A 13,298-nucleotide genomic window follows, 5' to 3' on the forward strand; every position below is an offset into this window, starting at 1 on the left:
TACTCTTGGCCCCTAGCTAGGGTGCCCACGCAGTTTCCCACCCCCCAATGGCAACCCCTCCCCCCCCCAATCCGCTCCAACCCCTTCCTGGCGCTTCTTTGGGGCTTTATCACGCCGCCTCCAAGCGTGGAGGTCATATACGGGACAGAATCGTTATGGAGATTCGACCCTTGTGCCCACTCCGTGACCATGGCCAAACCTGCCGCATCCTCTGCGGTCCAGGCCTTTGCGGTGCTGGTCGGGTTCCTACCTGAGCTCGGCTGAAGCCGGGCCGCAGGGAAGAGGGCAGCTCTAGGCTCTAGGAGGCGCGCAGCCCCGTCCAGAGGCCTGACTCCCGAGAGAACTTACCTAGCTACCGGGGACGTCACCGTGACATAGGCTGGGGATTGGCTGGCTCTGGTTGGAAAGACAGACTGTCTTTTCTGTCTTGACTGAGTATCCTGTAATTTCCGCTTCCAAAGCTTGGGTAGCCAAAGAGCGTTTCTCAATGGCGAATGACTACAACCCCCAGAATTCAACGGGCCTCTCTGAGAGGAAGGCTCATCTGAGGATGCGTAATAGGGGTGACTGACCCGGAAGCCGGAAGTTCAAAGGCTGCAACCAGCAGGAGCTGCGGCCCTCGCGGGTTCCCGCCTCAGTGGGCGGGGTTGCGCTGCGTCTGACGCGCTGGGACTTTGCTCGCTTCGGGAGCTGAATCCTAGAGGGTAAGTGGGGAGGGTGGAGGGAGAAAGGATGACTTTCCGCACCAATAGCGCCTTCGCATTCACGGTTGTTCCTGGACCGCTACCCTCGCTTGTCTGGTCTTGGGTACTGCTTCCGGCTGCGCCAGTAGGTCGCGTTGACTGGAGGCCTCGGCTGGACGGAAGGGAGCGGCAGCATCCAGGTACGCCGTCCGCCAGGCCCGAACCGGGGCCGCCTGTCGGCTGAGGCGCGCCGGCTCGGGCCGGCCTTTGTTTATCGCAACCTTTCATGCCTAGTATTCGGGCTTCGGCGCCCTTGAGTTCCCCGCGTACCCTGTTTAGCGGACCGCAAGTAGCGGTCTACGCTTCTTCCGACCCAACAAGCTCCTTGCGGCCGTGGCCTCCAGTCAGACCTTGATTCCACCCGCGCGTCTTGGCCCTCCACGCTCTGACCCTTCCTCGCTTTGCAGTCTGCTGCCCTCCGATAGGCGGCTTTCCGGGCACTCTTAGTGGTTATCGGTTATCTAGCTTCATTTCTTTGCCTCTTTCAATTCCTGGAATGCTCTCCCCTCCCTCTTCTCTACTGGTGTAAATCCTGTCCACCCTTCTAAAACGACAGCTGTACCCCGACCCTCCTACTTTTCTGCTGACTTTTCTTGAGCCCCCACCTTGTCTCTGAATTCTCATAATGCCTCTTCTCTTCTGGTCACGTCGTCTTCCGCTTCATCTAACAGAATTTGGGATGCAAAGCTTATCCCTACCAGACCATAAGGTCCTTTGAGATAGAAGCCATGCTCTTTGCGGCCTTCATAGCGCGAGTAAATAGGTGAATAAATAATACGAGTAATATCTAAGCGGAAGTGGATGGGCCCATTTGAGGAAATGAGTTTTCCGGAGGTGAAACCTGAGTCTTGAGATCCTCCCATGTTTAGGGAGCAGAAAAAGAGGAGAGCCACATAACTTTTGCAGATTGCACCCCTATGGCATTTCCCGTAATGGTTCTTGCTCCTACCCCCGTCTTTTTGAAAGCTTCGGTCTAACCCGGTAACAGACCCAGCATTGAGCTTTATTGAGAAAATGGATGTCCTTCAGGTGAGAATGTTTTCCTGCTAACCTCGAAAGTTTTCTAAATTTCCAAGTTTAATCCTTCCACCTGGACTTCCTTTTTGTTTGTTTTTGAGACATCAGTGATTTAATGGATAGGGGCTACCTGGACTTGTAATTTCATCTTTTCCTGGGCCATCCTGGATCTTCTTGTTCCATCCTACCCACCTCACTTCTTCCCTCGCTTGAGCCGTCAGGGTCTTCCCCTCTAAAATATAGTCAAATCTCCTTATCAATAAGCAAAACAAAACTAGAATTTACTTGGTCTTGTTGCCTTCTCAAGCTGCTGCCCTGTCACTCCCATTTCTTTAATCAGCAAATCACAAGACTATCAGTTTTTACCTCTGGAGTGAGAGTGGGTTATGATCCTTCTATTTTTCTCTCCGTCCCAGGAAAATGAATAGATACATGGGCTTGCTGGGGCCCTGGCTCAGAATCTGTGTTTTTTACTTAATGCCTGTTCCAGTTCAGTCATTAAATTGAGTTTTGTCCTAGGTTGACCTGTAACCTAGTCACCTATTCCCATCTAGTGATCCCATCTGACCAGTCTTCATGGCACTTAACTTCGTAGTAGTGTTTCCCAACTTTCATTCTGGCCCAGTACACCCGAAAGATACAACATATCTCTTGTCAGTGGCGGGGACTTGATAATAGCAGTGATTTTCAACCACTGTTGTAGTTAAGTGAAAAAGCCTCCCAGGTATTTCTGGAATTTTCTTTCCCTAATTGTTTTCCTTCAAACTGGTGTTCCCTTGGCTTCTCTCTGTCTGGTTTTATCCTCTGCTTTGATGTCACTTGTTAGTCCCATCTGTGGCTGTAGCCTGGCCTCTTTCCCCAAATCTGCCCATATTTGCATATCCATCTGCCTGACGTACATCGCATGAATGTTGTATGGAGCATCTTAATTTTAACATGTCCAAAACTCTGTTCATCATCTTGACTGACACTGCCACCACCATCCCCATACACACATGGTGACACACACCTGTTTCTTCTTTCCTTTTTCTATTAACAGTATCCCACTCTATAAAGTTTCCTAATTTGTTAACTTAGAGATATTTTCAGCTTTTCCCTAACCCATTCAGTTAATAAACCTTGTTCTATTTCCAGAATAACTTTTGCATCTGTCTTCTCCTTTTATACTGCCCTGCCTTAGATCAGGGTCTGTGAAGAGTTTCTGTTACTTTGAAAATAGGAGAAATCTCAGGTTGAATGAGACAAGAGAAGGAAGTGAGGTTCTCGACACCAAAATTACATCTGTCAGTAGTTCTTCTGTCACTCTCTTAGCCAAGATGTATCACCCTGTTTCTAGCCTTCTTCCAGCCCCAAGAAGAGGTGGTTAGCATCTGGCCAGGGTAATGGGGGATAGGAGGAGAAAGAATAAGTGAGAGGGAGGATGAAGGCTGCAGGTCTCTTTGCAGGGAGCTTGTTTATTACCTTAGAGTTCTGCTCTCTGTGTTTTCTTACTGCCTCACAGCTTGGGGTTCTGTCAAACCTCAGATAACCTGAATATAACCCTTTCTCTTCTTGAACCTGTGCCATTTGATTTTCTTCCTCTGACATTATTTAATGTCACTTTCCATAGTCACTTGGAATTATAATTCAAGGAAGCTGTGAGTCAGCTCATCGTGGGATCCACCTTCAAGAACTGGCTCAAAGGCAGTGTTCAGCCCGTGGGAGTCAGTCTGAGAAGCACTTAGATATCTCACCCAGCTGCTGACCCCCTAAACCAGCTAATCTTGAGCTTTTCTTCTTTCATATTCTTGACTCTTAACCTATTCAGTCTTTTAATTTAATTTTTAAAAAATTTTAATAAACTTTTTTGGGGGGTGGGGGGAGGTAATTAGGTTTATTTTTATTTAGTTACCATTATTATTTTTTTAATGGAGGTACTGGGGATTGAACCCAGGACCTCATGCATGCTAAGCATGAGCTCTACCACTTGAGCTATACCCTCCAACCCAGTCTTTTAATTTTAATTCCCTCAACAGAGACGAGCTTAAGAACATAATCATAGTCCCAAATTGAGGAATGTTTTGTTCAAGATGAGAGATTCCCATTCAAAACTTTCTTGTTCCCTAGCTCAGAATATCCAGGGAATGATTCAGCTAGAAGTAATTTATCTCATGCAAATGTGAGTTAACGATTTGTTGGGGATTCAGTAAGTTTCTTTTAGCCCTTGGGATAGGTTCTTGGTGTTGTTTGGAACTTAGAATTAATGCTGGAGAAAGTTATGTCTGATTGAATAATGTAAACATACTGTTGGCACTATTTCAAGTATATTATGACTTAAACAGATGCTTGAAGGCTAACCTGGGAACTTAAGCACGTGAAAAGATTGTTTTAAGGGGAAGTTAATTGGATATTGCCTAGAAGGCTCTCATTTGATCTTCCTAGAGAGAATAATTCACTTCTAATGTTTAATCCCTGGCTACTTCATTAATTCCCTGCTAGCCAGAAAACTGGCGTGTGCCTAAAGTAATGTACCAATTAAGAACTTTTCCAGGTGGTTCATACCCGTCACTTCCATAAACATGGAGAACCAGGTGTTAGCTGTGATGTGATGCAGCTGTACCTGGTTCCAGGTGTGTATCTGTATCTTGTAAGCAGACTTCATTTGTCCTTTTGAATCTCAGAGTTCTCAAACAATATCTTTCAGTATGAGACTCTGCATATGTGTAGGGGCCATTCAGAATAGAGTACAGACAGACTAAGCAGGATGCAGAAGTTATAGAATGGCCTTAAACAGGGAAGTGGGCTGGGCAGATGAGGCCTTATCCTTGGGCCTAAATCCAGTCTGTCTTTGTAGGGGACAGCATGCCAACTGCCAAGCAGCTAGCTGACATTGGCTACAAGACCTTCTCCACCTCCATGATGCTCCTCACTGTGTATGGGGGCTACCTCTGCAGTGTCCGAGCCTACCACTATTTCCAGCGGCGCAGCTCCCAGCGCCAGGCTGCAGAAGAACAGAAGACTTCAAGAGTCCTGTAGAACTGGGGGGCTTTTTTTCCTTGAGCAGAGAGGCCTGAGGCATGCTGTGGAAAGACCTCATCTGCAATCACTTCCAAGTCAAGAGAACTAGGGCCTTAATGGTTTTCGAACTCTGCTGGGAAAAAGTGCCCATGTTTTCTCTGGTACTACCAGTTTGGAGAGGCTATCGAATCGTAACAGGATTGGGAGGGTGAGGCCCACCTACAGACATTAAATACTTTGCCATGTCTGTGTCTTGGTGTTTTTATTTACTTCAATAGAGTATGGACCACAGAGGTGGGGCCTTGACTGCCAGTTTTCTAGTCAGACTGGATTTCCATATGTTGAGTTCTTAGCACCTGTGAAGTGAGGTATATGCATTTTGGGGAGCAGGAATGTCAACTCTCATGATCTTAGAGAAAAGACTATCCCAGCATCTATATAAATCCCCTGAAAAGACTGTAAAGAGCAAAGCTCTTTTTTTGGTCAGTGACCATTCCTGGACCAATTACTGTGTTCAAGTAATGGGGTACACTGGGCCAGCATGGTCACATCGCACCTCTGATTCAAGGAAGGAAGAGACCCTTGTTTAATAGCTCTACCCAAATTGCACGAAGTGGAGGAGGGATAGTTCTAAAACGAAGGGCTATTGGACAGCCTATAGCAGTGCAGCCCATCTCCTTAAGCACAATGGGTGTAGTGTTAATAGCATAAGGGTCAGTTTCTCATTGTGCCACTGCACAGGAAATCTACCTGCAGGTCTTACTGCAGAGTTGTGAAGAGGATTTGAAAGAAAACGGTATATTCAAGGTAAAATCAACTATAAAGAGAAATATTCTGCTATTTCATTTTGAGCTTTGAAGCTTCCTTGTTCACGTCATTGTTGGTGATCCCCCAAAATGTCAACCCCCTTGGACACATGTCCTCTCTCATGTTCTCATGTGCACACTGCTCTGACCTTTGTCACCAGAAAGCCCTTTTCCATGGTTAAAAAAATTCAGCTTTCCTGTATTCTGAACCCTTTTACTCCCCTCCTCTTGGTGTGTTAACCAAGGACTGCACTGCCTTCTCTGCTGTCTCACTGGCTGTACGGTAGGATCGTCATTCTCCCAGCTCCTTAGTGTCACTTCCAAACAGTGTAAATTCAGTCCTTTTTGAGGAGCTTTCATATATTATCGTTTTCACTCTGTCCTAGAACTGGAGACTTTGAATCTTTGGATTCCTTCTGTCTTTCTCCAGTCTGTCAGCTCCTTTGCCAAAAGTGTTTCCCTGTCCAGCCTATGCCCTTAGCTGATCCCCTGAACAACTCCCCTGCCTCCTTCCTTACCCTTCTGAACTCCAGACCTTGTTCGATTAGTTATCTCTCTAACTCACCCTCTTCTCAGTATATAAACTTGCTTAAGGCTTCCCACTCCCTACCAAAACAAACTACTCAAGATTATTTAAGAAGTCTTTCATGATGTCACTTCCCTCCTACCTCCACTACTCCACTGAAACTCGTGGTTCACATCGCTTTTACTGTGCTGCACCCACTCTGATTTCAGTCCTCTTCTGTTTCTGTGCTGCACTGAAGCTCTACTTTGACCACTATCTTGTTCCTTCTACCGCTTTAACTTTTTCTTTTGATTTCCTTTGCAGATTTCTCTGCCCACTGATGTACTTCAAAGTTTTGTTCTTGGCCTGTTTTCTTATCCTGTATGTTCCCCCTAGATTATTGTAGGCACTCAATGGTTTTAGCAATACAGAAAGTAGTTAAGTGTTCAGTGTTGGTATCCTGGCTCCACCATTATTGCAGTAGGCCAGTTACTTGTAGCTCCTCTGTTTACCTCTGTCAAGTGAGGATAAAAAAATGGTAGTTCCAAATGTAGAAGATTGGTTTGAGATTAAATGAGATAATTAAGCCGGGAGTATAGTATATTTTTAAAAAAATTTTTGTGGGGGAGGGTTTTTTATTTCTTTTACAAATAAGATTTTGAAGTAAGGCAAAATTTAGAGGTATTAATTCTAAGTATTGGAAATATGAGAGCATGTAGCATTCTTTTTTTTTTTTTTCCTTTTTTTTTCTTTCAATTTCTCAGTAAATTGAGGGAAGAAAAAGTACTTTTGGTGGCTTCCTATTATTTTTATAGTGGTTCTCAGCAGAGCTGGCACCCCCTCCAATACACAGCAGAGGTGAAAGTATTTTGATTGTCACAATGATTGAGAAGCATCTCTGGCATTTGGTAGGTGAAGGCCAAGGATGCTAGACTTCTTGCAATGCCTAGGATAGTCTTGCGCAACAGATTGTCCCAAGTCCTGCACAACTGTCAAATGTCCCCACAAATATTCAAGTAAGTGCAAAAACAATTTATAATTAGCTGAGCCTGTAACTTCACTCTTACCTATAAACACAGTAGTTTTTGCAGTTTTAGTGTACTTTGAATTCTTTAGGCATGCATCTATGTAAGTGGAGGGAAGATTGTATAGTGGTTTGTTTTATTTAGAACTTCTGTTCACCATTTCAAAACACCATGGCATTGATGGCAGAGCCTGTTTCCTGGTATTTGAGTCTCTGACACCGCACAATTGTATCAGTCTGCATTTGCAGCCATTGTATTCATGGTGAATACACAGAAGTACAAGGACTGAGTGCTACTATAGTGCTATATATGGGATATAATTTCATTATAAATTCTTTTTAAAAAATTCTTTATATTACTGTTAGGGCATTATGCTGTATTTAAAAATTATGTGTGTATTAGGTAAGTTAAATATCTATTAGTTGCACTTAAGGATAGTAAAGGGCGTGTTAACAAATATCTGTTACATAAAGTAGGTGGTTTAGAAATAATCCATTCACACTTGGTCAGCTTTTGCTGTGGTGTTGAGATGATGGTTAATTTTGTTTCAACTTGGCTAGGCTGTGGTGCCCAGTTGTTTGTTAAACATCAGTCTGGATGTTGCTGTGAAGTATTTTTTAGATGTAATTAACATTTATATCAGCCTACTTGGAGTAAAGCAAATCATGTATATATAATACAGAATAGATAATTTTCTGTGATTATCCATAGAATACTTATAAACCCTGTATTTGACTACTCCAAAAAATTGTTTTAACAAATTTAAAAGTAGGAATTTTACAGATTGCACAAATTTTACAGATTGCATTTTCTGATCACATCCAATAAAACTATAAATAAATGATGACAGTCTCAACTACTTGGAAATAAAATATTCCTAGGCAACCCTCAAAGAGAAAAACCAAAAGTGAAATAATTTTTTAACTTTCTTTAAAGCAATAAAACAGAATATTTCATACAAAACTGCAGGACACAGCCTAAAGTAGTGTCAGGAAATGTATGCCCTTAAATGCCTTCACAAGGGAAAAAAAATTATTAGGCTTTTTATAGAGATGAGAACCACTGGCTGCTGCATCAAGGTCAGATTCCTTATGATATTTAAGATCTCTTTTGAACTCCATAGCACCCACCCCTTTCACAGCACTTTTAATATTTAAATAATACAGGGCAATCTATTGTTAATGGCAATACAAGTGTCTTTTTCTAACAAAAAATTTACAGTGATTTTTTAAAAATTTGAAGTATAGTTGGATTTACAATGCTGTGTTAGTTTCTGGTGTGCAGCATAGTAATTCAGTAGTCATATATATATATATTCTTTTTCATTATAGGTTATTACAAGCTCTTGAATATAGTTCCCTGTGCTATACAGTAAGACCTTGTGTTTTATCTATTTTATATATAATAGTTTGTATCTGCTAATCCCAAACTCCTAATTTGTCCCACCCCATCCCTTTACCCTTTGGTAAGCATAAGTTTGTTTTCTGTGTCTGTCATTCTGTTTCTGTTTTGTAAATATGTTCATTTGTGTCATTATTTTAGATTCCACATATACGTGATATTGTATGGTATTTGTCTTTTTTTTTTCTTTATTTTTTTGGAGGGGGAAGTAATTAGGTTTTTGTTTTTTAATGGCGGTACTGGGGATCGAACCCAGGACCTCATACATGCTAGGCATGTACTCTAATCTCCCTCCTTGTCTTTCTCTTTCTGACTGACTTCACTTAGTATGATAATCTCTAGGTCCATCCATGTTGCTGCAAATGGTTAAAGTGTTTATACCCTCTTACTTAGTTTATTTCACTGCTGGGACTCTAACCTTTAGAAATATTCACACAACTGTACAACGTGTTCATACAAGGTTATTATTTGCAGTGCTATGTTAATAGTAAGGAACTTTAAATAAGTTCAAGTATTAATTAACAAATAATGGTATACCCATAAAGTGGAATGTTAATCAGTCAAAACCAGCAGAATGTGTATAGTATGATCTCATTTGTCTTAAAAGAAACACATTTGTATGCTTTTGGTTATCTGGTAAGTGGTTCTGGAAGGCTATATACCAAAATGTTAATAGTGATTAGGGTAAATGGTGATGTCATGTGCTTAATGAATTGTATTTTTTACAATGAGCATATATAGCTTTTATAATAAAAAAATTTTTTGTTAGAAACATACACAAAAGCTGAAGGAATTTGCAGATAAAACCCATATACCCATCCCTCAGTTTTAACTGTTAGGAACATATTGCCACACTTATTTCAAAAAGTTTTTACTTTTTAAGAAAAAAAAGTTCATTTTTATCAAGTCTATAAGCTTCTTAAGGTCTGGACTCAATACATGAATATATTTTCAATGTAAAATATTTTAAAATACAGATAAGTAAAAGTACCCCTTGTCACTCCCCACCCCCGACCTTCCTATTTCCCTACACAGAAATTACCCATGTTACCAGTTTGGTGTATTCTTCCTACCATTTTCAATGTATTTATATGTACATAAAGAAATATAATATATATTGATTGAAGTCCCTTTTCTCCGGTCTCTTCAACTGTTCAGAGGTCAAAGACTCAGGAGAGAAATAGTAATGGGCAAGGCCTGGGACACCAAAGCTCTCCTCACCCTGTGTTAGCCAGGATCAGCTTTGGTAGCAGTGCTATAGCTTGTCCTGGGAACCTTACTGGAGAGAGAGGATAGAGAAGGAAAGAGACCAGGCAGACTACTAAGAGCCACAACAAGGAATACCTCCATAACTGCATGAGCCAATTCCTTATAATTTGTTATCACCAACAAAGCCATGTTCCTGCTAAAAGATTTGGTATTGTTTCCTAAAAGGCTTTCATAGAACAGTCATTTGAGTGAAGGCAGATTCCAAATCTACTTTTATAGGCTTAGGGCTTGTGACTAAACTCTTCTTGGTGAGGCCTGCCCTATGAGAGACGTTACTGAACTAGAAGGAAAAACAGAACCGTATGCCGATGGCTGAGGTGAAGGTGGTACAGATAACTGTACTGTGTAACCTTACTTTGCATTGGCCTATGCCAATTCATAGGCGCCCTCTTAAAAAAACAAAACGACTTCCCGTACCTTTCTGAGGTCAGGTCCCGACTCCTTGGATAGCCCTCTACAACTGCTTTTAGAAGACTCATCTTGCTGCTTTAAACCTTTGTGGCTCCCATGACCTACCAGCTAAAATTTAACTCTTCAAGGTTTTTCACAATCTGGCCCCAAGTCACCTTCTTATTCTCATCTCCTGCCACTCTGATCCAACTCCAACAGATAATATTTACCTGAAAATGTCACATACTTGTTTTTACTTAAATTTTTTTAAATTATGAGTTATTCCAAACTTATTGAAGAGCGCCAAAAATAAAGTATGATACCATATCCACATCCTCCCTCCACAAAGATAAGCACTAGCCATCTTTCAGTTGCTGTATATTTCTTTACTGTTAGAAGTACCCTTAATATTATTTTTGGGTCAAAAAAGTAATGTTAGTTGCATCAAATGGGATATGTTCTTTTGCAATTTGCCTTTTTCACTCAACATTATGTTTCTGATTATTTATCCATTGCGCTGGTTAATTTTGTGTGTCAACTTGGCCACTGAAGGCCCAGTTAGCTGGTTAGGCAGTATTCCTGGTGCATCTGAGAGAGTATTTCTGGATGAATCCTACTACACTGTTGGTGGGAATTTAAATTAGTGCAGCCATTATGGAAAACAGTATGGAGGTTCCTCAAAAAACTAAAAGTAGAACTACTGTATGATCCAGCAATTCCACTCCTGGGTCTATATCTGAAGAAAATGAAAAAACTAATACAAAAAGATATATGCATCCCAATGTCCATAGCAGCATTATTTACAATAGCCAAGATATGAAGCAACCTAAGTGTCTATCAATAAATGAACAGATAAAGATGTGGTGTGTGTGTTTGTGTGTGTGTGTGTATACATATATACACACACACAAGGTAATATTATTCAGCCATAAAAAGAGTGAAAATCTGCCATTTGCAACAATATGGATGGGCTTGGAGTGTATTATGCTTAGTGAAATAAGACAGAGAAAGACAAATACCACATGATATCACTTGTATGTGGAACCTAAAAATACGAATTTAACAAAACAGAAACAGACTCACAGAACAAACTAGTGGTTACCAGTGGGAAGAGGGTTGGGGCAGGACAAGATAAGGGTAGGAGATTTAGAGGTACAAACTAGTATGTAAAAAATAAATAGGCTACAAGGATATATTTATATAACACTGGGAATATAGTTAATATTTTATGATGATGTTAAATGGAGTATTATCTATTGAATTTTCGCTATGTTGTGTACCTGAAACTGATACAACATTGTAAATCAACAATACTTTAATTTTTTTAAAAAGGTGGAGTAAGAGGACATTCCTTCTGTTTACTTGATTGTCTCTGAGCTGCGATGCTGGTCTTCCCCTACCTTCAGACTTGGACTGTAACTTACACTATCAGCTTTCCTGGTTGTCAGGCCACTGGGTTCAGGTTGAAACTATACCATCAGCGTTCCTGAGTCTCCAGCTTACTGACTGCAGATCCTGGGATTTCTCAGCCTCCATAACCATGTGAACCAATTCTTTATAATAAATCTTGAAAAACATTTTTAAATTTTATTTTTTTATTGAAGTGTAGTTGATTTATGACATAGTGTTCATTTCTGGCATACAGCAAAGTAATTGTTATACATATGTATATATATAAACACATGTTCTTTTTCATATTCTTTTCCATTATGGCTTATTACAGGATATTGAATATAGTTCCCTGTACTATACAGGACCTTGTTTGTCTATTATTTTATACAGTAGTTTGTTTTGCTAATCCCAAATTCCTAATTTATCCCTCTTCCCAACCCTTTCGCCTTTGGTAACCGTAAGTTTGTTTTCTGTGTCTGTGAGTCTGTTTGTTTCATAAGTTCATTTGTGTTATATTTTAGATTCCACATATAAGTAATATCATAAGGTATTTGTCATTCTCTTTCTGACTTACTTTGCTTAGTATAATAGTTTCCAGGTCCATCCATGTTGCTGCAGATGGCATTATTTCATTCTCCTTTATGGCTGAGTAGTATCCTCTTTATCTGTTCATCTGTCCATGGACATTTAGGTTGCTTCCATGTCTTGGCTATTGTAAATAACGCTGCTATGAACTTGGGTGCATGTATCTTTTTGAGTTAGTTTTCTCTGGATATATGCCCAGGAGTGGGATTGCTGGATCATATGGCAACTCTGTTTTTAGTTTTTTAAGGAACCTCCGTATTATTTTCCATAGTGGCGACACCAGTTTATATTCCCACCAACAGTGCAGGGTTCCCTTTTCTCCACACCCCCTCCAGCATTTGTTATTTGTAGATTTTTTGATGATGGCCATTCTGATCGGTGTGAGGTGGTACTTCATTGTGGTTTTGATTTACATTTCTCTAATAATTAGCAATGTTGAGCATCTTTACATGTACATATTAGCCATATGCAGTCTTCCTTGGAGAAAAGCCTGTTTAGGTCTTTTGCCTATTTTTTGATTGGGTAGTTTGTTTTTTGCTATTGAGTTGTATGAGCTGTTTGTATATTTTGAAAATTAAGCCCTTGTTGGTCACATTGTAAATATTTTCTCCCAGTCTGTAGGTTTTTTTATTTATGGTTTATTTTGCTATGCAAAAGCTTATGTTTGACTAGGCCCCATTTGTTTATTTTTGCTTTTATCTCTATTGCCTTGGGAGACTGACCTAAGAAAACATTGGTATGATTTATGTCAGAGAATGTTTTACCTATGTTCTTTTCTAGTTTTACGGTGTCATGTCTTATATTGAAGTCTTTAAGCCATTTTGAGTTTATTTTTGTGTGTGTGAGAGAGTGTTCTAACTTCATTGATGGTACATGCTGCCGTCCAGCTCCCCCAATACCACTTGTTGAAGAGGTGGTCTTTTCTCCATTATATATTCTTGTCTCCTTGGTTAAAGATTAATTGACTGTAGGTGTGTGGGTTTATTTCTGGGCTCTCTATTCTGTTCCATTGATCCCTATGTCTTTTTTTTTGTACCAGTAACACACTATTTTGATTACTGTAGCTTTTAAGTATTTAATGAAGTCTGGGAGGGTTATGCCTCCAGCTTTGTTCTTTTTCCCCAGGACTGCTTTGGCAATTTTGGGTCTTTTATGGTTCCATACAAAT

At 40.6% G+C, this 13,298-nt stretch overlaps 1 protein-coding gene across 3 annotated transcripts; it reads left to right on the forward strand.

Moving 5' to 3' along the window:
* The first annotated feature begins 554 nt into the window (after nucleotides 1-554).
* On the forward strand, nucleotides 555-5,004 carry LOC105097184 (cytochrome c oxidase assembly protein COX14). Of its 3 annotated transcripts, none has more exons than XM_010989694.3 (2): nucleotides 555-704; nucleotides 4,594-5,004. In XM_010989694.3, exon 2 carries the CDS (start codon nucleotides 4,602-4,604, stop codon nucleotides 4,773-4,775), a length of 174 nt encoding a protein of 57 aa, XP_010987996.1. In that variant the 5' UTR covers nucleotides 555-704; nucleotides 4,594-4,601; the 3' UTR covers nucleotides 4,776-5,004. The 3 variants fall into 3 exon arrangements, with proteins under 3 accessions (XP_010987996.1, XP_010987994.1, XP_010987995.1); XM_010989692.3 differs by lacking the exon at nucleotides 555-704 and adding an exon at nucleotides 711-883; XM_010989693.2 differs by lacking the exon at nucleotides 555-704 and adding an exon at nucleotides 4,291-4,369.
* The last annotated feature ends 8,294 nt before the right edge of the window (nucleotides 5,005-13,298 follow it).

Source organism: Camelus dromedarius, chromosome 11 (assembly GCF_036321535.1).
Source record: "Camelus dromedarius isolate mCamDro1 chromosome 11, mCamDro1.pat, whole genome shotgun sequence".
In the NCBI taxonomy this organism is placed as follows: Eukaryota; Metazoa; Chordata; class Mammalia; order Artiodactyla; family Camelidae; genus Camelus; species Camelus dromedarius.

What these genes read in the sequence shown, in the direction of transcription:
- LOC105097184 (XM_010989692.3), top strand. Translation starts at nt 733, where the DNA reads ATGACTTTCCGCACCAATAGCGCCTTCGCATTCACGGTTGTTCCTGGA. An exon ending in AAGGGAGCGGCAGCATCCAG is followed by an intron (nt 884 to 4,593) that starts GTACGCCGTCCG and finishes CTGTCTTTGTAG; the next exon opens with GGGACAGCATGCCAACTGCC.